The sequence below is a fragment of the Sinohyriopsis cumingii genome, chromosome 12, assembly GCF_028554795.1.
Source record: "Sinohyriopsis cumingii isolate HCF-2022 chromosome 12, ASM2855479v2, whole genome shotgun sequence".
In the NCBI taxonomy this organism is placed as follows: domain Eukaryota; kingdom Metazoa; phylum Mollusca; class Bivalvia; order Unionida; family Unionidae; genus Sinohyriopsis; species Sinohyriopsis cumingii.
In genome coordinates, this window is record NC_142972.1 from 87,389,922 (window position 1) to 87,415,910 (window position 25,989).

The following is a 25,989-nucleotide window of genomic DNA, read 5'->3' on the forward strand; positions in this document are numbered from 1 at the left end:
TTATGCCATTTTTGTGCATGTCATGCCACCCCATCCCAGTATGCCATGTCTGTGGTGAATTTTGTTTCTGCTCAATAACTTTTTGAATTACTTGATGGGATGATACAAATGTTTGGAATGATGGTTTACATTAACAAGATGTAATTTGAATTTTGTATGGCAAAAGTTGATACAGTTATTGCCCCTCTTTCATGTAGGACTTTTCCGTCCAATTTAATTTCTGCTGAGATCCTTTTGCTGTTCTTTAGACATTGAAGTCATGACTGGTATATGGAGTTACATTAGGATTGCACTGGACCAGCCTGATTTTCATCATGTTCTGACAAAACGTTCCCAAGTTGTGGTTTGTGTGTTTGACTTTGAATTTTGCCTTTAAATTTACACTTGGTAGCTTTTGAAGGACATTATGGATTGCAGTCAAATTGGGTATGATGCTTTATGTTAGGAAGAGACAGGACCAGCTTACCTGTCACCATTTTATGCTCAAGGCAAACAAAGCTATGGCCTATGTTTGACTTTTAACTTTACCCTTAAATTTACACCTGGCAACCTTTGAAACACTTTATACTTTATGGATAACAAAGTGGTTATGATGCTTTACATTAAGACCCATGACAAACTTAATGTTCCTTTTTTATGAAGGTGAACACAGTTATGGCCCCTCTTTGAATTAGAACTTTGCTCCTCAAGTTCCACTCACCAACATTTTAAAGCACTTAATTAGTTCAAACAAAATTTGGTTGAGGCTTTATATAACATAGTTATGTCTCTCTGTATACCAGAACTTTGCCTTTTAACTTTGCTCAGTAACATATCGAAGCAATTTATTAATTTCAGCTAAATTTGGTATGAAGCCTAATTAAGAAACAATGTCATGTCTGAGTTTTACTTTACAGAAATGAAAAGGTCAAGGTCCCTGTTGACTTTGAACTTTGCCCTTTAATTGCACCATAGTTCATGGTTTCTGATGGTTATATATTTTCTTTGTTTCTTCTTTTGGTTTTCAATTTAAGCATCCTACAAATGATTTTATTTTCATGTCTATAATTCTGAAAGTTATGCCAAAACAGGTTGATAATGTAATTGTCACTGGCAACAAGTCATATGGAGGGTCATGATGTCAGTCATGTCATTTTCTCATTGCATAATGTGGATTTTACTGCTGAACATTTTTTTGTCATCTTACCAAGCAGAAATAATGTTACATTCGCAATATGTAAATGTTTTGACATTCCATCAGTCAGGAAGAGTGTTACATTCAGTTTTATTGTACTTTTGACATTCCACCAATCAGGAAGAGTGTTACATTCAGAGATGCATTATATCTTGTTTTGCGATGTTTTGGACTGTCAGTTTCAATTTCATAACAATAACATCCAACTTACAAAACATGTAAGAAAGAAGTAACAGTTCAAGTTAAATAATAAGGATGTATGGAGTCACTACTTCGTCGTTGAATTATTAACTGAGAATAAAATAACAGAATACAATTTCAGATAAAGTCAATTTATTGTTTATTTTACTTACCCAAAATAAAAGTGTAATTATGTCATACAGGAGTTTTCAGTAAAATATGAGAAGTAATTATATGAAAACATTTGGAAAATATTATACTGTGTGAAATCAGTGAAAGTAAGCATTTTAAATTTCTTCCTTTTCATCTTATTTTATACTAAAATATTCCTCTTAATTGAATTACTACTTTCTATTTTGTTTCTTGGTATGCTGGTATTTATATTAAGACACTGTAGCTTAGTTGGTAGCATTCAGACTTGTAGGTATCACGGTACCAATTGTTTTTCCAAATACCTCAATGCTAATGTTTTGTGAAATAAATATACTTTCTGTCCTACTTGAGCATGCATGTCACACACTGTCATAGAGAACAATGCTAGATTGTCAATTTGACAATGACATAACCAGGTACTACAGTGCATTTAAGAGAGATAACTCTACTGGAACTAGACAGGGGTAAGAGTTATCTTGTCGCAACAAGCACATTTTCAGCCCTGTGTACCATATTTAAAAAAAATCATAATAAATACAAAATATGATCTAGAGAGAAATTAACACAAACTCACATGTTGCCAAGAGGCTCAACTTTTCTTAAAGCCAAACAGGAAGTACAACTCTTACATAATGCACCAATCACAGCTAGGGTTGTTCTTTAATTCTGAATACAATGTTCCCTACACCTTAAAGGTAGACCTGAATGCTATATACTGCTTTCGGTAATCTTTAATCTTATTTAAATGGACATTTCAAGTACTCTGCGAAGACGGGACACACATTCGTTCACTGGATTGGGAGATATGACCCTTTTAATATCACCAAAACGCGACTTCTACGGAAACAACCGAGCGACTTTACGTAAACAACCTCATATGCACGCGCGAGCTTGTGACATCACAAGAGGAATCTGCAGTTGGCTAGCAACATGGCTACTCGTTGTGACAGTCAGAGCGAACATGAACCAGAATTGGAATATTCTTCCTCTTCGTTTGATGAAAGTCAAGAAGAGATTAGTGAAAAAGGCATCGAACCTTATCGTTTTGAACCATATACAAGTGAAGATTCGGCATTACAGGAAGAAAGGGAAGAAATTGAACGAGATGTCGGCAACAGGCTGAACAATACCGAATGGTAAGTAGGATCGGTCTTGTTTCTGTGATACTGAGGCTTATTTCTCCGATAGGTCCATTTGACTTTTTTCCCCGTTATATCATTTCATTTGTACATGCATAACATTGAACAGAAACGTGAATAAATACAATTCTTGCTTTATTTTCAATATTTGTATGAATATAGGTATATACCCTCGATTCACACAATTATGCCTAGGCAGTCGTTTTCATATACCCTGTCATTTGTCCAGAAATATCATAAGACTTCCAAGGTGACTTGCTTGACAGCATAAAATTTTATCAGCTATATTTTGGCACATTTGATAATACTATTTGAATATCTCAGATGTGGAGGGATATATTAAACGAAACTCGGACTTCCTGATATGGTACACTCTTTTGGCAATATTGCTGATTCTTGCATGTGTTTTGGGTGTAATACATATTTAATTTAATAAACACTTTTTACATGAGCAAGACATGCCTGAAATAACTTGCCTGGGATTTTTATTATTATACAGGTGTCTTTGTGCACAGTGTCAAGTTATGCCCACAGCAGAGGAATCTCAGTGCTGCCATGAAATTTCTAAAACATACAACAAAATCACTGGCTTTAATAAAGCATTGCAATGTATAACTGACCATCCTGGGTTCCCATCAGTTTGTCTGGACCGTTACGTACTCGAGACAGCATATTACCAGTACAGACAGCAATATGATCAACACATGGAAGACAGCAATGAGTAAGTACATCTTATTACATAACTGAAGTCTGTCAATATTTCAAAGTTAAATAACATCTTCACCCTGACACATATTTATACGATATTATTTCTGCTCATTAATTTGTAACTGTATCCTGACTTAGTTTTGAACATCAACAATTGGAAATATTAACAACTGCAAATATCTCAATATTAAAATGAATAATTGAATAAATTATAATTAGTATGTGTAATTGTATTTTCTTAATTTCAACTATATATATATAGTTTTTAATCAATTTTCAGGAGGAGGCGGTACGTGGCATATCGACAGTTTGTTCGATGGTGTTGGGGTTTCTTGGGCAAAGAAATTAGAATTCCACTGCCAGCATGTGCTGTCTACAAAATAAGACTCGCTTTCCCATCTGATACCTATGTTGGATTCAAATGGCCTAACTAGCTTTTGAATATCGAGACATGTGTGAAGACACAGCCAGCTCTTTTTTAGGACGCTGGTACTGTGCACACAGTGGAGGCGGCAGGATGTCTCCTGGCAACTGCAAGCCTGATTCTTCATTCATTTTGATGTTCTCTCCGAGCACCTCGGCCACTTCCATCAGACTATCAACATAGCCTAAAATGAATGAAATGTTATAATTAGTTGATCAATTGTTGGAAAGCATTCATTTGTTGCCCAATTCAGCTACTAATATTTATACCAAAAAGGAAGGAATAAATTTCATTGGTCATATTTTGAAAATAAAATTTATCTCGAATATCAATAAACCAGAACACTGGACCTGAAGGCATTTCAACCAATTGATGGAATTTCGATAGTACTTTGTAGTTGTTGAAATTTATGACTTTGTATTCATATTTGTTAAAGAAACAGCTTGCACGATCCATTTATAATACTTCTTAAATGCTGTATAGAAAAGTCAATATAATAATAAGTGCAAAACTTACAAAAAGTATTTTCCACTTTGACTTCTTTTACAGAGTATTCCCCACATTTGTACTTCGGTAAGGTAATCTGGTAACGCAGTTGTCCATTTGATGTTGTTGCTTGTGGTTTTCGGTTGTTCTCTTCAAAATGTAATGCGGTCAAAAATGCTCTGACATGAAAACAGAAAATATATTCTGTAATGTAATTCTTCAAACATTTTTATACACCTTATTCTTTTAGAAAAATATATATTTCATGTTCTTTTACTCTACACATTACTTCCACATTAAAATTTGCTTCATGAACTTATATCGCCTTTTTACTTATAAATGTTCAAACACCTCAAACCAATTATGAAGAAATAATGGACAAAATACCTGCAAATTGTGCCATAGTAGGAAAACCCAATAAGCTTTGGGGCAAAATGATTCAACACACTGTGGAGGCATTCCAGCTCAAAAGTTTGGTGCAGTGGTGACAGCTGTTGTATGTCCTTTGTCACTTGGCGACTGTGAACCAAATCACAAAATCTGGCAACTGCAAGAGAACCTGAGGAAGAAATTTGTTATTTACTTAATTGTTCACCTATATAATGTTAACTTGTATACGTTGACAAATATACAAACACTTAATCTCAACCTGAACATTATTGAATAATCTTGCAGATATACTGGAGATACTATCTGGATTTCAAGGATTTATTCTGTATCTTGGCAAGTTCTGTAATTTTCAATGACAGAAAGGTCCCTTTAAATTTAAATAAATATCCAACTGCCACAAACTATTGATATTCCCTGAAACAGCAGGAAATTAGGTCATACCTGGCTTAAGCCATTTCTTCTTGTTTTCACATGCCACTAGTTTATCATGTAAACATTTTGGGAAGAGGTCTCCATGTCCATCATGTATATTCTGAATATGGTTCACAATTGAACGCCACTTTCCAGCATCACAGATTTGTTACCATCAAGGGTTGATGCTGCCACCCAGTACATGTGATTGGTCACACTCTTGGTCCAAAATTTTAAATCATGGCATTCTTTCTTCTTGGCCAGCAAGTTCATCTTCTTCTTAAAGCCTGGTAAAAAAAGTGACTTTTTGAACAACAAATTGGGGCAGTTTTGCTTGATTTACAATGTTTGATTTTGGTTCTATTGTCACCTGAACAATGAACAAACGGGTGATTTTATTTTCTCTACCAGCCTTTTATATACCAAGTTGTCTAAATTTGTCAAATGTTCAAGTACATAATCTCCAAATATTGCCATTAATAAAAATGAAATATATTTATCCTTAACACAGTGCCAAATATCATAGTAGTGGGTGCAGTCAGATAAATTCTCCTTCACCCACTTGCTGACTTGTGTGTGCCTGTCTGTGATGATGGACTCAATGTGAATTCCATTCTCCTGTAAAATATCATTTGTTCGCTTAAGGCCCTCTAACTCCATATGATAACTGCTATGGACTTCATTGCTCTGTAAGAAAAACCAGATTTTGTTAATTTTAAAACCATTTAAAACTTTCGCTATAACATGCAGAGGAAACTAGAGGTAATTCACTTCCCCAATGACACGTCGAGGCAGTTGACACTGGCTGGTAATGAATCCGCAACCATGGCATTACAAGTCCAACACTAGACCACAGCTCCCAAAATAAAACATAAATATGTTGAGGAATAAGAAGTTCTTTTGAAGACTGAACAAATTATATACTTTTGCCTGACTACTTTATTATAACATTCACCCTCTACCCTACTGAAATAGACCCTGTATATGATAATATATTGGTAAAGCTGATTACCTGCACAATTTCCATAATGACTACTTTCCCAGTATTGACATCCACAGTAGAATAAATTCCAAATTTGGCAGAATGACCAGGTGAGTCAGCACGACCATCTCCAGCTACAACAATACCACCACCACCAAGCCTCACCTCCTCAAAGTAACTCTCTTGCTTTTGCTTCCAAAAATGTGCAATTGTTGGCTGGAGGTAGTACCTCTGGTGCATATAGAAAGTGTCCATGTTGATATGGGCCATTTTTAGGAATTCAAAAATCCTCATGGCTTGTGACGGAATGGCTCCAGCAAACAAAATAGCAGCTGAAAGCTGAAGGTTTACAGCTGGAATGGATCCAACGAAGGGCTGGCTATTCCATGATCTTTTGTGGTTACAAAAGTCACATTTCTGGACAATATTAATGAAAGTTCCCATCCTGTGATTAATATTTCCTTGAGCTTCATTTCCACAGTTAATACACATACTGAACAGGCTTAGAAGAGCACTCTCTGCTACTAAAAACTTCTTTTCTTGATGAGTTGACCTTTGTCTGTAACAAAAATAAACATTTCTTGTATGATACGGACTTCATGTACAGCAAGGGAAATTGCAAATAAAAACAGAAATACTAAAAATTCATAATTAGTCCTATGACATAAATGCTGAACTATGCTTCCTTTTCTCTCTAGCATTTTGAAATTGTTAAAACAACAGTCCCCTGTACAAGAAAACCACATCTGTTGTAAAATTAAATCATTCAGGACTGATCTTGACACATTTCATATAAATGAACCTCAATATCGAGGCCACTTTTATAATATAGCTAGATGTTGCCAATACTAAAGGTGGGCTGGTGATTGTATTACATAGGCATCATTGTACTTGCCCATGATCCTCATTAAAGCTGCTCTGCCACGATGAATTTCTTGAACTGGTAGCAGCATAGGAGGAGTCCATTGAGTCGCTGAGGTTGACTGTTATTTCACTGGACTCGGATATTGAAGAGGTAATCAAGTCATCCACAGTAACTGTTGTGTGATGTGGTTCATCCGTGTTATTAGGGTTATCAGTTTGGGTACCGCAGCTCCTTACTTTGGGTTTAAACAGGACTGTAAACCTGAGAAAAATATAAAAATATTTACTTATACTCGAACTGTGTGTGTGTATATATATATATATATATATATATATATATATATATATATATATATATATATATATATTGCTGTTGGTATTATAATTGTTATGCACACATGTGGAAATTAATTAGTTATAAAAGAATATCCATTAAGTCGGATTACAGTGAGCAATGAGCTTAAAGTGATGCCTCTTTGGTATAAACTCAGGCTTTCATACAACTAAAGGTTTGAATCAACACTGCTGGGCCACACTGTGGTCAATTTAAGATCTAGACCATCAATCATCTCCATTACCTTTGTCAACTTTCCTTGGTCCACTGTACTGGGTCCTAGCAGATTTTCTCTTTGGTCTGAGTGACGTCTGAGAACCAGTTGTTACTGTTTTCACCCTTGAGTCACAGGCATCATATGTCTGGAAAATTTTAGAAAGAATCAAGTATAGCAACTGCCATGGATGACTACAGCCTAATTTCAACCAAGCAGATATCCTGCCCACCCACCCAACCTCCTTTCCACCACTGCTAGACTGTGACACTGGGTTTATAATGCAATAGAAGTTACTATATTTTCAAGTTGTGTATTTCTATATATTACTTTTATGACATTTTACCCAAAACTTTATTTAAGGAAAAATACTTAGATAACTTAATATTCAAATAACAATCTGTCAACTTTAGGACATGCATCATTGTAGAAAAAAGTACAATAGTACCAAATCACATGGGTGGGATAATGATTTAACAGAAATGTACACATTATTTAAGTGTGTGACAATTTTGTCACATATTTGCATTAATCAAATTCAATATTTGTTGGTAAAATAAATTAATACCCAATTTCTTAAAAACGTCTATTTCTTCCTGATTATTGAATGCTCTGCAGTGCTTACAATCTTGCTAAGTGAAACCTACCATATCTGGGTCAGAAAAAGCAGTTCCATTCTCTGCCTCATCTTATGCTACTGAACTTGTAGCCATAACATCCTGTAATGTCTGAAAGATAAATTTAGCTGATGTTATACTGCCAAACATAATACTGATGCAATTGTCATGTGAAACTTTACATGAAGAAACTATTACATACATTTATATAAAATATTTTCCACCTCACTATTACGCCAATGAAACCTGTCCATATGAATGTGTGACAGCCTATTCTCTCTCTCTCTTTCTCACACACACACACTCACACATGTACACTAACATGAAAAAGAATCATTCATAAAGCAATTAAATAAAAAGAAGACAATTTGCAAAAGTTAGACATACTATATTACCCGTTCTGTTCTCTCTCCCTCTTCTTGTATGCCGATCTCGGGCACTTGGGTGTCTGGCCTGTACTATTGGTTGTGGTGGGTGGGTGGCTTTCATCCACATCAGGGCTGTAAGCACACTTTGCTCATGGCGTAATGGATGGTACTGCGTCATGGAGAAGAGTAGCGTTTCTCTTTATTCCAAACGTAGCCATCAAGCTCTGATTGGGCCCAAAAGAATCGGGTTGAAAATGCTCACTACAGATTGTGGCATGTTTTGAAGGCTCTTTCCAATCCGCTCTTGTCAGCCGCACAAACCGAGACCAAAGTCCTTTATATTTAATGTCCGAAGGAAACAAGTGCAATGAAACACCATCTTTTCGTGTATTGCTACATCCACCAACGATACACCTCTTTCCCATAACTAGAAATACACGCAGTCAGAATACAATACAGAGACGCTTCACGCTTGACAACGGTACAACAATGGTTCCTTACAATGTCGGGTTCCTCTTGTGACGTCACACTGCCTGATATCACGGAAACTGCCGAAGTTGTACTTGATTTACGGAGAATATTCATGACATGTACATTTAAAATAAATATCTCGCCATCCGTTGATCGCATAGGGTAGAAATTTTCAGATACTACATAAATAATGATATTTAATAATTTAGAGTTAAGTGATAAGGGGGTCTCAGGTCTACCTTTAAGCTCCGCCCACCTGGACCAATAGCAGACCGTAATTTTTCCAATAATCTGTGAAATAGTTTGGGACTGTATAAGTAACAAATATACTTAGTCTCACTTGTGAAAAACAATATTATGAGGTACTAAGCTATGTCTTATATGAATGTGTATAGAAATGTCATTGAGCTGTTTGAACTATTGTTTTCATACTTTTGCTTCACTAATAAAATCATCTTTTGAAATAAAATGAATTCTTTTAACTATGAGTTGTATCTTATTCATATCAGCACTTATTAAACTTCACATGGGTGGTATGGGATAAATCACATTATGTCACATTATGTAATGACTAGGTCAAAGGTAAATGTACCACATAGTATAGTAAGCTTTCCTCCTTTGTAATGTGAATAAAATTGTTTCAATAAGCCAGTCAGTCAACAAATATAGTAAATCACAGCTTCTAAGTGGTTATGTTGGATTGGGGTGGTGAAATTTGGGGAATAAAATACAGAAAAATGCCAAATATAAACACTAAGTATAGAGCGTCAAATGGAGGTAAAAACAGGAGGAAAGTTTTTATCTAAAAGGGAGAGGTAGCTTATGATAAAGGAATTAAAGGAGGCAAAATCAGCAATGCAAAAAATGACAAGTGAAAGTTTGATGACCTTACCTTGGACAAATATATGGGGCAGGGCCCAACAGGTCCTAGGAGAGCCCAAAGGGAACTGTGCTATAACATCCCTTACAGGTACCCACATTTCAGGTGGTGTTCATTTCCATCTAATATAAAAGGGTGAATAATTTAGATAATATAGATACATATAAAGTATACTTCTTCTACATAAGAAATTAATAATAACTGACCTAAGATAGAGATGGACTTATCTCAGAACCAAACAGAACATACCTTATCAGTTTTTAAACTTGCAAACTTTACTGTGAGAAATTATTAAATTGCTTCTACTTACATCTGCATCAAGATTGAGGGCTAATATAATACTTCATACATCTTCTCTTTATTTTTATAACCAGTCACTGAAAATGTGAGATTTTATTTCCTTGAAATGTTATGACTGGTGTAAGGGAGATTACTGAATGATATACATAAGGTGTGGTAACCTCTAATATATTATCCATGTAATATAGATGAGTTCATGAACAACCTGTATTATCTTCATTGCAATTAAATTATCCCAAAATACATTATTGATGAAGTGAGAACCTAACAATTAGAATGCTATATAGTGGAGACCTCAAGAGTCATGTAATTTTAATTTCTAAGATGGCGTGGCTCTTTCATATCACATAGTTCATATTTTCTACAATGCCGGCATATAGAGTGCAGCCTTCCATAACCATGCAGATATGATCTCATGCCAATTTGGATTCTTGCAATGGGATGCAAAGTTTCAAGAACTGTGGATTTGAATGGAATGAATGTGTACTGTGTGACTAAAATGGTTATCATTCAATAATGTTGGTTTTAATATGGAAATTCCACTAGAACAGCTGGACAGAAAGAAATAGAATTAATGGAAAGTCTATAGTAAATTATAATTGGACTTGTACAAGTGTCAATGGGAAATGCTGACTTAAAGAAACTGTTCTTGTTTGTTGGTATTCACTGCTACATCAACAAAAGGGAATGCAAGAGAACTTAACTAATTGCATGAACAATTTCAAAGCAAAAAAAAAAAAAAACAATTGACAATTAGAGCAGGACAATTTAAATCAAAGTGGGAAGGAATACCATATCTTTAATAAAGTACCTAAAATTAATCATGCCAGAACACCCTGCATGGTACAAGTGATCTATCATCTTTTGCAGGTAAAATAGACAATATTTGGCCAAAATCAACAATATTATGTTTACATAACTTATTTTGTTGTATGTATTCCAAACTAGGAGGTAACAGCACATACATAAAGGCACCAGGCAACACAAATCTATATATATCATAGCTATAGTCATCAAAAGTCCCCATCCAAAGCCAACTTGTGCTACTTTCTAAAGATTTCATACATTTTATTCTTAAAGAACTTTCAATATTTAACAAAAACTGTTCAGCACCCATTTGATTTCCCACATCAAACTAGTAAAGTTCATAAATGCTGCCCACATGTATGCATTTCTATGGATACACTGTGAGGCTATTCTTCCCTTTAGAAAACCTTAATTTTTTTCAATAATCTGTGAAATAGTTCGGGACTGTATAAGTAACAAATATACTTAGTCTCACTTGTGAAAAACAATATTATGAGGTAATAAGCTATGTCTTATATGAATGTGTATAGAAATGTCATTGAACTGTTGGAACTATTGTTTTCATACTTTTGCTTCACCATCAAAATCATCTTTTGAAATAAAATGAATTCTTTCAACTACGAGTTGTATCTTATTCATATCAGCACTTATTAAACTTCACATGGGTGGTATGGGATAAATCACATTATGTCATATTATGTAATAACTAGGTCAAAGGTCAATGTACCAAATAGTATGTACCTGTCCTACTTCAAAATGTACAATTCACCTAAAAGAAAGGAATTTATACGTACGTCCATTAATTATGTCAAAAAATTTTAGGCAATTTTTTACCTCCTCCCCCCTGTCAAACTTTCAGTGCCCCCCCCCCCCCATAAAATTTTACCTTCCTTAAAAAATTTTGATAATCAAAAGTATGATAACAATCTTTCAAATTTTACCTTCCTTAAAAAAATAATAATTTATACGGCTGGCTTTTATGCTAAAAATAGAATTATGGAAATTAAAAGGTCTACAAATAAATTTTAATACATTTTGTTTACTTGTTTAACAGATTTCAAATTGACTATAACACTTTGAATGAAAACAAGATATGATGATGCAAGATTATGACTTCCTTGGCAAGAGCTCAACCGGTTTAGGATTAAACGGATGGGTAGACCAACAACTTGCTGGTCTAACAGATGGGCTGTTGACGGGCGAGCGAGTGTCTACCAAACCAACGCACCGACTAATTTCCTATTTTTTGATTTATTAAATTTATTGTAAAAAAATAACGTTGACGTCAATTTATCTTGAACTCCCACCTCCCCCATGTCAACAATTGTCAAACTTCTTCAAACCCCTTCCCCCCACGCACCCCCCCCCCCCCGTTTTATTGACATAATTAACGGACGACCCCTTGAGTTGGTATTCTTGGACTATCTTTTTGCTAGCAAGAACAGTAACTCTTCGGCAGGTGGGTCTGTAAAAATGTAAATAATGGCAATAATACGGCATTAATTGAGTTTATATACACATTTTATGGCAAAGCGAACATTTATACCAAGGAATGTGACACGCGTTTTTATTTTACTAAATGTTTTAAAAACGTTGGGTAAAGTTTTTTGTGTAATGTATTTTCGAGGTTAGTATCGGACTTGTATTTACAAATGACTCGTGATATCTAAAGGCATTGGTCGGCCTATTTAGGTTAAAAATTTACTGTTTAGTATATGCAGAAAGAGGTTAAATCTAAATTATTTGAAGAAAATAAAACGTATTCATGGCATATATTGTGAATATGAATCTATTCTGAATATTGACATTATAAAGTACAAACAGTCGATCTGTAAATATCACTTGATTTAAAAAATAAAATAATCATAAGTTTCGTGAGAACTCTGTACCAGTTCATCACACTCAGAAAATGTCATCCCCAGTTGCTATCATTACTGATTAGGTTAATAAACTTGTCACATGGTTAGGTATGGAATTATTTATTTTATGGTCTGGAAAAGGTTTTAAATCTTTTTCTTACTTGGGCAGGAACCCTGGTATTAAAATGAAGCATGTGCCTAATGGAACACGATTTTGTGTCAAATGTCAAAATCGAGTATTCTTGAAATGCTTTTAGAAATATGAAATTACATATTAACGATTGACTTTTTAACTTGAACAATAAGGAAATTACTGATTTCAGCCCATGAAAATTGAAATTCATTACATTTTGTACTTGTCTGTGTCTCCATTTGTTTATGCATCTGTTTATTGATGGATCTATTTGTTTATGAAAGAATAGCAAAGATGACTGAAATGTCACTGTTTAATTGAAGAAATTATGGACAAAGTCATGAATTCGGTCTCGAACAGTTGACATACACAATAGATCGTAGTGTATTAAGATATCTTTATGTACATAATTATACATGCCTTCATAATTACATGTTTGGACCAATGTTTGTATGTGTCGGTTTGTGTGACTAGGGAATCAATATGGCGGATATTGAAGTGCACACGTTTTGTGACATCACATAAAAACAAAAGATTGATTAGTCAGTGCAACTTGGTATATTATGATTGTTTGCAATAGTGCCCATATTATTATTGTTTAACCACTCAGCTCATTTTCTTGTGTTTGAATAAAAACATGGCCTATTAAAATAAGCAGATTTTTATTGCTCCTCTTTTCAGAATTTATGATGGGCAAAATGCATATTTAAGAATTGTACATACAACATAGAAAGTGATGAAAATAATATAAATAAATGCTATTAGACTATTATTGTTAGAATGCAATTTGATTACTGTAATTAATGTTTTACATATTTTATTTATACAACACGTACAAAGAGTTTGCAAAAAATAACTTTCAGTGTGAAGTATTGTCGTTACAGACATGAAATATTCTTAACAGCAATATTTACTTTGTAGAAAAGAATGAAAAAAGTACTAAAAGAAGATAAATGGTGCTCTCACATCAGTGCACACATCTGCATCACATTTTGTTTGTTGTTTTGTCTGTCTGCTTTTATTTCTGAACCGTCAGAAAATGATTGTTAAAATGTATCCTTGACAAATATTCATTAAATCACCAGTTGATATTATTCCCTTGTACCTGTTAGCCCAGGGCGTTTAATTTTTTTTCTTCTTCATATTGTGTACCTTTTACTTCTGTTGCTGTTTAGCAGTATCTCAAATGTAGGTGTTATCATCAGTGTGAATCTCCAAATGAATTAAATGTTGTTGTGAAAGGCACAGTTCAGAGGGCGACTTTCATTTTTATTATTTTTCAAATCCAGAGTAGTTGAAGACCGTGATATTTATCGTATATTATCTATGTTGTTTAAAGAGAAGAAGGTTTCTTAACCCTTTACCTCATAGAGCATAGTTACAAAGTGCAGCGCACTATAAATAGAACACCTGTTACCTAGTCGAGCCCATACGCATAGGCCTGCCTGTGAACTGTTAAGCAATACATTTTTGGTACACATCTATTATATGTGAAAAAATTTAAGAGTAAAGTCTTATTATTATAGCTGTGTAATTGTTTTTCACGGAAGAATTTTGTATGTGCTTTAAAATCTTGAGAGAACTCGTTCACCGTCATGTTAGTGAGGCCACATGACTAACTGTAGATGCCATTTCTCATACTCGAAATTTACATGTTTTTCATCTGCACCTACATCACTAAGTTATCTGAATTTGATAATTTATAAAAACTAATTGCTGCCTGCATCAATATCAGAGCCTTTACCTAAGTTATTGAATCTTTCATACTTGTGATTCTAATCGTGAAAACTTCGTAAGTACTGAATGAAATCTGCGACTGCCATTTTGGAGAGTGGAGATTACGACCCAGTTACTTTGTATAGCAGATATCGACCAGTGCATAAACAGCGACCACGTGATCTGACGTAATTTTCATTCGCAGAAATGAATGTAGTATCTAATAGGGGGGTTTTCCCCGAAGGTGGCGCTATGAAAACCAGCTCAAAATGGCTGACTTTTACAGCAGGCGTCAAATGGCGCTTCCATGCGAATGGAGTAGAGGCGTCAAAAGGTGCTTCCATGCGAATAGAGTAGAGGCGTCAAAAGACGTTTGCATGAGGTAAAGGGTTAAATGATGAAACAATCACTAACCTACTTTTGTTGCTTTACTCCAGTAAATTATAATCCAGGTACGAGACTATTCGATCTACAAAAAATTGAAAATGAAATGTTCCTATCAAGTATTATACCTCATGGGCTCTTACTTTATTTAAAAGTGTCAGCTGAGATGTTTATCAAACCATGCTTAGAAATATCCTGTTAAAGATATAGTATTGTCTTTGATGTAAGTAATAAAATCTCAGTAAAACAAAGAAGGAAAAATTAGAAATGATCTCAACACTATAAAGCATATTTGAAATGCTGCTAGAAATTGATGGCGAAAATATGGTTTTTGTTCGTTTTGTTTGTTTAACAGTATCTTGCATGAAATTATGGCACAAATGATTTACCCCATTTTATTTATAAATGAATGCTCTTAATAGCTCTCGCTAGGATTTTAAAACTAGGAGTACATGACTCCCATTTTGGTAAAAATCGAAGTCCCACCAGCAAAAGTTGCAGTCCAGAAAACTATGCAAATAACTATTGGTTTAATTTAATTTTTACATTCTTTATAACACTTTATAATACTGAGGCTGAATTTTGCCAACCCAATTTCAAGCACTAAGCAAGACAACTCACACTTTGTTACTCTCTTCTACTGCCCCATCCGAACTATCAGTTACAGCAACTTTAGCACTCTTCTGAACCTCATTACAATCTTCGTCAGATTGCAGTTAAACCACAGAATACTTATCCAAGTTTGGGAATGGTGTTTTGTCTAAGTTTCAACATATCTTGATTCTGAGGTCATGTGCACTATTTATTCTGCTACACCGGGAAATGAACACAATAATGAAAGCTAAAGTTGTTTTTTGATGTACTCTTATAAATAGTCGCATGTACATATCTGGGTCCTTCTGCGTCTGACTTCAGTCACTGTAAATATCGGTATTTTCCCACCGAGCTGCCAGTCAAAGTCTTTGAAATTGCTGCACAACTATTGCTTCATATTTTTTTGAGGTACTCTTATAATGGCAACATGTACAGCAGGGGGTCTTTCAGCCACTGAATTCTGTCATTGTAAATATTGGTATATTTTCCCACTTAGCCACCAGTCATAGTCTTTGAACTTGCTGCCCAGCTATGACATCACGTTCTTTTGATATACCCTTATAATGGCAACATGTACATCAAGGGGTCTTTCAGCACTGAATTGTGTCATTGTGAATATCAGCACAGCTAATTGATCAACACACTTTCTCACTAAGCAGGTGGCTGAAGCAGGACTAGCATGTCTTTGAATTTTGGCGCCCACCTAGTACATGCATATGGAGGGCTCCCGCATAAGTGATTAAGTGATTTTCTGCATCCCATATAAAAAATTGGTGTCCAAATACGCATGATTTAGCATTTCCAAGACCTCTGTCAGTATATGGAATTTTATTTTCCTTGAAAACAAATCTTGTGGACCTGTGGACAGTTTTGTTATGCATGTATACATCTTATAAATGAATCGTACAACATCACATCAACTCCTTAGAGATCAAGCATAATTAACATGTACGTCAGAAAACAATAATATTGTATTTTTAGCTTTTTTATTATGGAATTTTTGGTTTGTTCCTGGTTGTTCGGTAAAAAGAAAAAGTTTCATCTCTCATCAATTGGTCCCTAACACTGTCAAATTAATCATGTTTTAATGCAAACAGAATATCTGGATGTTAACAAAGAGAGAGAGTGATCAGTGTCCATTTCTTGTTTCTGGAATAGTCTATTTCAGTAAAAGCTGTCATCTGCATCCAATTGTATACTTATAATATTTGTAAAGGAACCTGAACAAATAAATAAGATACAAGTTATAACTATAAAATGTATGGCATTATTGAGATTATCAGTGATGGTGAACATCACTTATGTGGTTTGAATAGAAGGACTGCAATCTCGGCAATCTTTTTTCAAAAGAAGCTCCCGTTTCTTTAAAAGCGCCAAGTCAACAATGTTTGGGACACCTTGACAACAATCAGGTTAGAATTCATAAATCAGTGAAGTGACTAATGTGTTTGCATTTTTTTTTTTTATTGATGCTTTTTGTTTACAAAATTGGTAGTGGGTAAACTTTTTTATAGTAAAAAGGGGGACAATAACTATAGTCTGCAAAGGAAAGCAAAAGTAAAATTCATAGCTCAAGTAATGTCATAGCTCTAGTAATGTATGGATATCTCCTATATGTGTTGGGAAATTGACATTTGACCAGATCAAAACTTTTTTTCAACATACCAGGTGATCATGTGATAATGTTTTGCATGGAATTGTGGGTATATATGCAAAGCAGATATCCCAAATCTTGCACATCTGCATTCCTATACGTTTAGTGAAAATACATGAATGTAATTTTTATATAGCAAATGTGCATATTGTACATGTATACAACTCAGACAGTTTTCTAAAGTATTGCTTAAAGACAATGTTAAAAGCAAATATGCAGATTGGGAAATATGGGGCATATTTCAAATAAGAGAACAAATGCATGCATGTACACGGCTACTTTGTTACACTATGTAATGAGACGTCATTTTTGATGTAAAAATTTGGCACTGGTAGCTTTGAAATAAAAAATGGTCTTCGCCATTTTCTTCCATATTTGTTTCATGTTCACAGCCATATACGATGCACCAAATTCACTATTTCCAACACGTCCTTGGCAGCGATTGTTTAGCATTAATCTGTGCAGGTACTACTTTGGTATGTCATCTGACACTGGCTCTTCGACCTTGAAGGTGGTCTTGTGCACTCACTTTAAAGTTCAATCTCATTAAGGGGCAACATATACAATTTTCAAAAATGTTAATATGGTTAAAATGTTCCTCACAATGCCATTTAATATTTAAACACACCCAACACATTTCACCCACTGAAAGGATCAGATCTGAAGATTTCGTCAATCTTTTACTAACCCTAAAACTACATGTGACTGATGCAAGCTTGATGTTGAAAAACAGCAATATCCTGATGGAAAAAAAATCATACTGCGTTAACAAATCACCTTAGATACCCCCACATACTCTAAGCCACTATAATTGCATAATGTTATTTGCTCAAAAGGTAATACTTCATTGACATTCATGCATCAGGTTCATGATTTTACATTTTGAGCCAATCATATTATGCTATCTTGTATATGAACTATCAGATGTTTAATTATAAAAGAGCTGTTAGTCAGCATAAGAGAAAGAAGATGATGATTCTGCAATTTGACCTTAATTTAGACTTGTCATTTTGACTCTTTGTTTTAACATTACTACTATTATATGAAACATTGCAGCTTAAATACCAAACTCATCAAATGTACAATTTAGCCATATTTTTCATTTCAGAAATCATGATACAGTAGATGACATCGACTCCCCCCTTACCGGGCCCTCAACCCTGGTGCAGGAGAGCGGCGAAACAAGACCTGAAAATGACTTAAGTTTAGTGAGTAATAAATATATACGAAAGTTGGGATATTATATTGTTATCGTCAGTTCATGTGCATGTTATTAAATCAGTGTTACAAAATGTTATTGAAACAAGCCTGCATGAATAATGATCACATTACCAGTGAACAAGTTGAAATAAGCCTTTAGAGTTCTTAGACTTGTTTTAATTTTGTTTTGGCTAATGCTTTTCTTTTGTCTTTGTTTTGAATGTTCTTTGATTTTGTGATCATGTTCAGCATTGTTTTCTGTACAGCCATAATCCATTAGTTTCGAGAAATGCAACCATACAGTTCGTATTGTAATGTTGTTTAGCTGACTGTTTATCACTTTATCACAAGGTGTCTCACTCTTGTCACTTTCCTCATGCATACTCTGGATTCAGTAATTATAGTAGTCTCGACCAATCATCATTGATTGTGCTGTCTTAGGTTAAATTGTCTTGAAACTGCACGTAATCTTTGAGGATTGACCTACGTGGTAAAATGGGAAGGAAGTCCTATTCTTCACTCACTATTCTCATCCGTGGCTGAAACTGCACTTCAGATATCCATTACCAGATACCACCAGTATTTGTGTGGCATCTTCCCCTATCCATTTCTTGACTGTTTTTCAGTATGAGAATCACCTAATTTTGCATCTGGTGGGTAAATACAAAATTAAATCCTTGCAGTAATCAGTGCAGATGTGTTCTAGATTAGTACAATAATCAACATAAAAGAAGAGAAATCAGTAACATTTTAAAATGGAATTGAGCTTCAAATTATGATCTCACACTTCAAAATGAAAATGTCCAGAGACAGATATTTCAATTTTAAATGAATGTCATGTCTAGTTATAATGAGTATTTTTAGAAATAGTCAACAAAATATAACGCTATTGCTTGTCGTTTAAAGTCATCAGTAAACAAATGGTATTGATACCTGTGTAATATCTCATAAGAAAATTAAATTAAAAGCTAAGATGTTCAAGAAAACGCTAAGGACTTTGCCAACTTTTATTATGTTTGTTCCATTTATGCAATTGAAGGGTGCATGTCTTATTGAAGTTGCCACAAAAGGTCAACAATAGATGACCAAATAGCTAGCTACTGTGGCATCCACAGCAAATAATTGTCAAATAAAGAATCGGAATTGGCTGATTGTCTACATAAAAGATTACAAAACAAGATTCGTTCAGTTTATGACCTGTGGCTTATGTTGACATAAACATGATAAATATGATATCAATAATAGATCACGTGATAATGGCTTTGCATTTTGATCAACATATGTGGCTTGTCTACACAAGTGATGTCAATATATGTGGGTAGGAATGTACATGGTCTCATATGTGTATATTTCAAGAATGTAATCCAAAGAAGTCTTTCTAAAGGGACACTGATTTGAAATATTTGAAATCTGTTAGCGGTGGCATCTTCTTGTAGGTTGGTAGATAAATAAGGTTGTTTATTTTTAGTGTCAGATCATTTACGAATCTGAAAGGCTCAGGATTGATCCCTGTGATGCACCATATGTGATTGGTACTTTAGAAAAACTAATTTATTTCAAGTTTTTTTCTTTGTTAAATATGATGTCAAGCAATCATTCATAAAAATTTCACATTGATAAATATTCAGCTAATTGACAATAATATCCATATCAATTAGGTCAGATGCTTTTCTCTGATCAGCTGCTGTGGACTCATCAAACATTTTTGTTTTGATCTAAGGCAATCACACACTCGCACACCAGTGTGGGTGGTGTATATTTGTATTCATATTTGTTTTTTCTTTTGATTTGGATAGGTATTATCTCCCTTAATTGCCATAACCTCGGAGACCACCTTACAAGACGTTCTTTTTTTTTTCGTTCTTGCAGGCCTAGAAATTAAAAAGTATTCCCTTGTATCCAGAAGAACTAGTAGATTTAGAAATGTGCCAGTCCTTCTGGCAAAAAATTGTCAGACATGTATCTAGATTAACAATACTTGTGCTTTAATTATCACTATCATTCATAATTCATGCTTTATTTAATTATCTGGAATGGATACAAAGACAGCATTGTCATTAGGCCTGCATCTGAGGATTTACCCTGGCAACTTCGTCGCTAGCATCTGCCTGTATTCAGATAATAGCTAAACTCTTTGGAAGTCGAAACAAATATTTAAAAACCTACTTTTGTGGAAAAATCCGTTACTTGTTGGTATGATGAACACTGCAAAGACCTCGTTCACGCCATTTATTAAAGTGCATAACTGTATTGATAGATCATAAAGTGACCAGGATGACTTAAAATGACCAATTTAGGTGTTTTACGACGTATTTTCAAAATGTGTCAATGCATTGATACAACATACAAAGAATCCCATTTCATTTTTTCATGAAATTGGAATTATTAAAACTAATAAGGATGGGTTGTATATTGCCAATGGTGTATAATTAAGCATATGTAAAATCAGACAGATTTTATTCTGTTATATTTCACATAAGACGTTTTTATTTGCTATTGTACATGACTTTATTTAGACTTTAGCAGGAATATGATCATTGAAAGCAGTTTCTTTTCATTACATTCCAGTTATGCTTTGCTGACAGCGACAACTATGACCAGAATGACACACTCGTCTCGAGCCCAATAGAAGATGTCATTTCAAACCAGAAAAATTATTTTCATTTCCAGTTTGATGATGATGAGGTAGCTGTTATTTTTGTTACCCTGAAAGATTTAGTTGTTTTCCCATTGTCTTCTCTGATGCTAATATTCAGTCTGTTAATTGTAACCCTAGGTAATTAATGCTAATCATGGCCATTCAAATTGGATGAAAAGTGACTATGGTTATTATTTTTAGCTGCAGAAAAAACTATCGTTAACATATTTATTATTATTAATTTTATTTCTTAGTTGTTCGCTATGCTGGCAGACCTGCCAACCCTTATGATTTTACCGCAATTCTTACAAAAATGTCCGGGGCCCCCGAGTGGCCGAGTGGTCTAAAGGCTCACTGTTCCAGATCACTGCCATCTCACCTCTGTCTGCGTGGGTTCGAGTCCAAGGCTCGATTAGCCTGGTTACTTGGGAAAGCCTGCCAGTAGCTTCTCGTGGGTTGGTGGTTCTTCACTGGGTTTTCCAGGGTTCTTCCTCCACCAGCTATACTGGCCACCATGTATAGCCTATCTTGTGCTGAAAAATGGCGTTAAACCCTAGAACAACAACAACAACAAAAATGTCCCTTACAAAATGGACGAGTGCAATAAAAGGAAAATTACTGGGAAATGATTGTTTGTTAAAATCTGGATAATTGGTTTGTCCAGGTTTGAGTTGGATCCAAGTTTTAAATTATTCCTAGTAGAATTATAGAACCAAACTAACTTTATTCTTGTACCTCAGACACCTTAAACTGCACATATTTTTCCATGCAAGCATTTACATGATCAAATTATCGATTACATATTTTTTTTAAATGACCCTTGCTACCTATACATATAACAGATGAACAGGAAAAATAAGATTTTGAAAAATGTTTTAATAAACAGTACAGAAGAGAAAAAAGGAATCTTCAGATTGTTCTGAATAAAAGCAGGGAGGGACATAATCACATTTATTGGATATCATGTGTCAATTTGAATTTGCCGCATGGCAGGAGATATGATTGCTTTCATGTGAAATGAAGAAAAATATTCAAGAATTACATCAGGCTGAGAGATAGCAACATGACACTAGGCTGCTTAGGGTTTAAGACTGAAGTTTGCAGCTGTACTGGCGGTTAATAACGTCTATGTATACATTACAAACTTTTCATATCAACATAATACTGACCATCAATGCATCAGTTTGAAACACAGAACTTTATATATACACGTTTTCCAACAGAGAACTGTGACAGTACACGATACTTTCTTAAACCTTACTGACAACTGGGTGGCCGAGTGGTCTAAAGCGCTCTTCGTTACGGATCACTGCCATCTCACCTCTGTCTGCGGCGGTTCGAGTCTAAGATTCAGCCAATGTGGGTATGTGAGAAAGCTTGCCAGTAGCTTCTCGAGGGTCGGTGGTTCTTTCCGGGGTTTTTCCGGGTTCTTCCTCCACCATTAATACTGGCCGCCATGTATAGCCTATCGTGTGCTGAAAAATGGCGTTAAATCCCACAACAACAACAACAACAACTGACAACTGGTAAAAAATTAAGGAAAAAATCAGCTGCCTTACTGAGACGATCTTTTTAGGTCTGTACTGGTCATAGACCCAATTAGCATACTGTATGGTCTCTCTCTCTTGTGTTGTTTGATTGTTTATTGTCAAATGTTTATCAGTTGTCTTAAACTACTTGCTTAAATATGAGTGCCAGAAAGCAATCTTTGAAAGTTTGTTATTAATACTCCTACAAGGATGGACCCATAAATATTGGGTTTTCATTAAAAGACTTCAAGTAATGACTGTTTGGTCCTAAATGAAATTGTGCAGATCTGACATCAGTATGCCAGCCATCTTGAAAATATTGTTATACTCATGGATAGTTGTATCAACACAATACTTATGATGTATATTTGATGCTAGGTTGAAATGTTGTTGATCTGATGTCAAATATGGCCTCAAATACTTGCTGGTATGTCTTGTGAATTTATGGTCCTAAAAACATGGGCTGTCGGTGAAAGACTTGTCTAGCTTGTCAAAAATAAATCTTTCCAATCCAATATCCAAAATCTTTCAGTCTGTTTAAGATCATAAATTTTTTATGAAGTTCCTACATATTCTCAAAGGAATATATAATGAAGATTTTTCTCTTTTTCTTGTGCAATACCTGTTTGTGAATGCAATTTGTGTTGGGTGTGTGAATAAATATTAAATAGCATTGTGTTCAACTTCATAAAGAAACTTTCTGCACCACTTACTGTAACATATCCATCACATAAGTTCTACGTGATATACAGCAATGCCAACTATTCTGATTTAGTCAGTGACCTAGAATGAACTCGATTCGTTTGCATGAATATTACTTCCTGGATTTTCACTTCTGGAATGCGAGGAACGCAGTGAATTTCAAAACTCTGTTAAGGATATAAGCATCTTAGAGTAAATGAAGCCAGATTATCACTTTCCTCAATATTAATATATTATATTCATGTCATTAAAGAAACAGACTTCAACAAAAACTGAATTCGATATTCTTTGGCTCACATTACATTTCAACCAACTGAAATGTTTGTTGTTGAACTTGACATCTCATCTATTTTCTTGTCAGAATTTGAATTTATTAGGAAATGGACGATATTAAGCATAGTCCGACTAAAGTAACTAGACTTTAATGTATTGAAAGATGTCTATATGGGCCAACAATTGTGAGGAATTCTGAAAATTCTATTCCCGTCATTGGATGGAGTGACGTGCCACACAGGCTCATGTCATTGTTTACAATTAGTATTTTCTTTTTAAAGATTAATTACATTTAGTTCACATACGTTGATTTAATTATTTCACATGGCAAAAAAGATAATCACCGCTGCTACTGTCCACATTGTTTTAAGGATTACGTTGAGCTCTATAGGGTTTGAAATGGCAGTTTGTGAAACTGTACTGAGGTAAGTGAGGTTCAAGTAAACTTTACAAACTTTTGAGGTGAACACAATATTCACCGACATCTGTCTTGAACCACACTTATGGCCTGTTCAATGTACGTTTTCTACCATGACAATGGCAGTACATGACATTTTGTTTCTCCTTCCTGAAAACTGTCAAACTTGTGGGAAAAGCATTGACTTTCTTACCGAGGTCATCATATAGTTGGCATTTCTGATTGGAACATCTGTTGCTGTGAAGGACTCTTGTTGATTTTGATTGAGATAAGTGTTAATAATCAACACAGAAGAATAAAAAGGAGTATTCAGATTATTTTGAATAAAAGCTGGAAAGGACACATTTACGTTTATTAAACATCACATGCCAATTTGAGTATGTCTCATGGTGGGAGATATGATTGCCGTCAAGTAAAATGATAATTTCCAAGAAGTTGAGAGATAGGAACAAGCCATTGAGCTGCATAGGGTTTGGAATTAGAGTCTGTGTAACTGTACTAGTGGTAGATAAAGTTTACGCCTACTTTACAAACTTTTTTAGTTGAACGTAATGTTTATCGTTGATGCATCAAACTTTCAATTACATTTTCCAGCTTTACAATAGCAGTTATTGATATTTTGCTATACCTTACTGAAAACTGGTCAATGTTGCGAAAAAATAAACTGCCTTACTGAGATGGACTCGTCAGGGTTGGCAGGTCTGCCATAGGGATCATCCCATTTTAATTTTTAATGACTCAATAATTTAGATTGAATTGTTATGGTGTGGTTGCATAGTACACATCAAATTAAAGCACACATAAACACATACATAATTTTAACGTCGGTTATATTACAGTTTGTTTGTTCATATAAATAGTTGCACATGATTTAATTTCACAATTACAGGAATATATATTCACTAATAATAGGAACTTATTTTTTTGTTAAGTTACCAACTGTACTGGAGGAGCAGGACATCTGAGAGATGGACCATCAAGCGCATGCAGCTTGTTGCCCCAATGCAAATACTGAGGTCGATTCAGAGGACTCCAGTGATGAGTGGGAGTCTGTTGATTGTGATGATGACGTCAACTCAGACTCGGACGATGATTCCAATTCAAGCATCTACTCCGAGTACTATGATTCTGAGTACTATGATTGCCTCTCAGACCACAGCTCAGATGATGATTCCAACATCAGCCCTAATCATAATTCATTCACAACAGATGTCAACACTAATGAGCTACAGCTGTACCCGAGTAATGGTTTCCAAGAAATCAACCCCCCAGGAGATAATAGTTAATGCCATGAAAAGCATTTACTACGCAGCAATAGATGAACTATACCAAAGAGACATAACACCACTCTCTTCCAACTTCATCCCTGATGATGATTCCATCACCAACCCTAATGAAGTCAACACATGAGTAATGGTTTCCTGGAAATCAACCCCCAGGAGAAATTAACTTTTGGCATGAAAAGATTTACCACACAGCAATAAACAAACTAAAACGACAGTAAATTATGTTCCTGTTACATTTGTCATCTTGAAAATGTCACCCATTGCTTTCGAATAAATTTAACGAAAACATGCATTGTTCAGTTAGATTGTACATGATCATAAATCTTAAGTTCTGTAACACTATCAGTATCTCTTTATATATGACTTACCATCATTATGAAATGTGTCAAAATTAAGCTTGGACAAACATTCTGTCTCATCACACAACCTAACCAGTAAATTGGCATAGCCGAAATAAATAACTTGGATGAAAGAATATATATTATTTTTAAATGTACAACAATTTTCAAGGTACTTGCAGTATGAGTTCACATGCAGTCTATTAGCTTTTTATTCTAATTGGACTATAACTACAAATTAACATTCCATTTACTGAAACACGTTTCATCTATATAAAATAACAGATTGGAATTATTTCAAGATCAAAATGCGAATTTAAGAGTTAAGATCATTTTACCTCCTAATATTAACAGCTAACTCTA

General features: G+C 34.6%; 3 protein-coding genes across 4 annotated transcripts; 2 read left to right on the forward strand and 1 right to left on the reverse strand.

Moving 5' to 3' along the window:
- Positions 1–1,489: 1,489 nt before the first annotated feature.
- Positions 1,490–3,838, forward strand: LOC149786916 (uncharacterized). The gene is made up of 3 exons (XM_089977441.1): positions 1,490–2,643; positions 3,146–3,367; positions 3,635–3,838. The coding sequence occupies exons 1-3, from the start codon at positions 2,438–2,440 to the stop codon at positions 3,786–3,788; spliced, it is 582 nt and encodes a 193-aa protein (XP_089833567.1). The 5' UTR covers positions 1,490–2,437; the 3' UTR covers positions 3,789–3,838.
- On the reverse strand, positions 3,835–9,791 carry LOC149786917 (uncharacterized). The gene is made up of 9 exons (XM_089977440.1): positions 8,472–9,791; positions 8,107–8,187; positions 7,490–7,607; positions 6,943–7,173; positions 6,078–6,606; positions 5,096–5,352; positions 4,652–4,823; positions 4,295–4,443; positions 3,835–3,962 (listed from the first exon to the last, which is right to left on the reverse strand). The coding sequence occupies exons 4-6, from the start codon at positions 7,011–7,013 to the stop codon at positions 5,335–5,337; spliced, it is 618 nt and encodes a 205-aa protein (XP_089833566.1). The 5' UTR covers positions 7,014–7,173; positions 7,490–7,607; positions 8,107–8,187; positions 8,472–9,791; the 3' UTR covers positions 3,835–3,962; positions 4,295–4,443; positions 4,652–4,823; positions 5,096–5,334.
- A 2,520-nt stretch (positions 9,792–12,311) lies between these two features.
- LOC149786918 (uncharacterized) lies at positions 12,312–25,578 on the forward strand. 2 transcript variants are annotated; one of them, XM_089978294.1, is made up of 4 exons: positions 12,312–12,361; positions 18,351–18,450; positions 21,011–21,127; positions 24,935–25,578. In XM_089978294.1, exon 4 carries the CDS (start codon positions 24,971–24,973, stop codon positions 25,286–25,288), a length of 318 nt encoding a protein of 105 aa, XP_089834420.1. In that variant the 5' UTR covers positions 12,312–12,361; positions 18,351–18,450; positions 21,011–21,127; positions 24,935–24,970; the 3' UTR covers positions 25,289–25,578. The 2 variants fall into 2 exon arrangements, with proteins under 2 accessions (XP_089834420.1, XP_089834419.1); XM_089978293.1 differs by having other exon boundaries at positions 12,356–12,377.
- Positions 25,579–25,989: the final 411 nt, after the last annotated feature.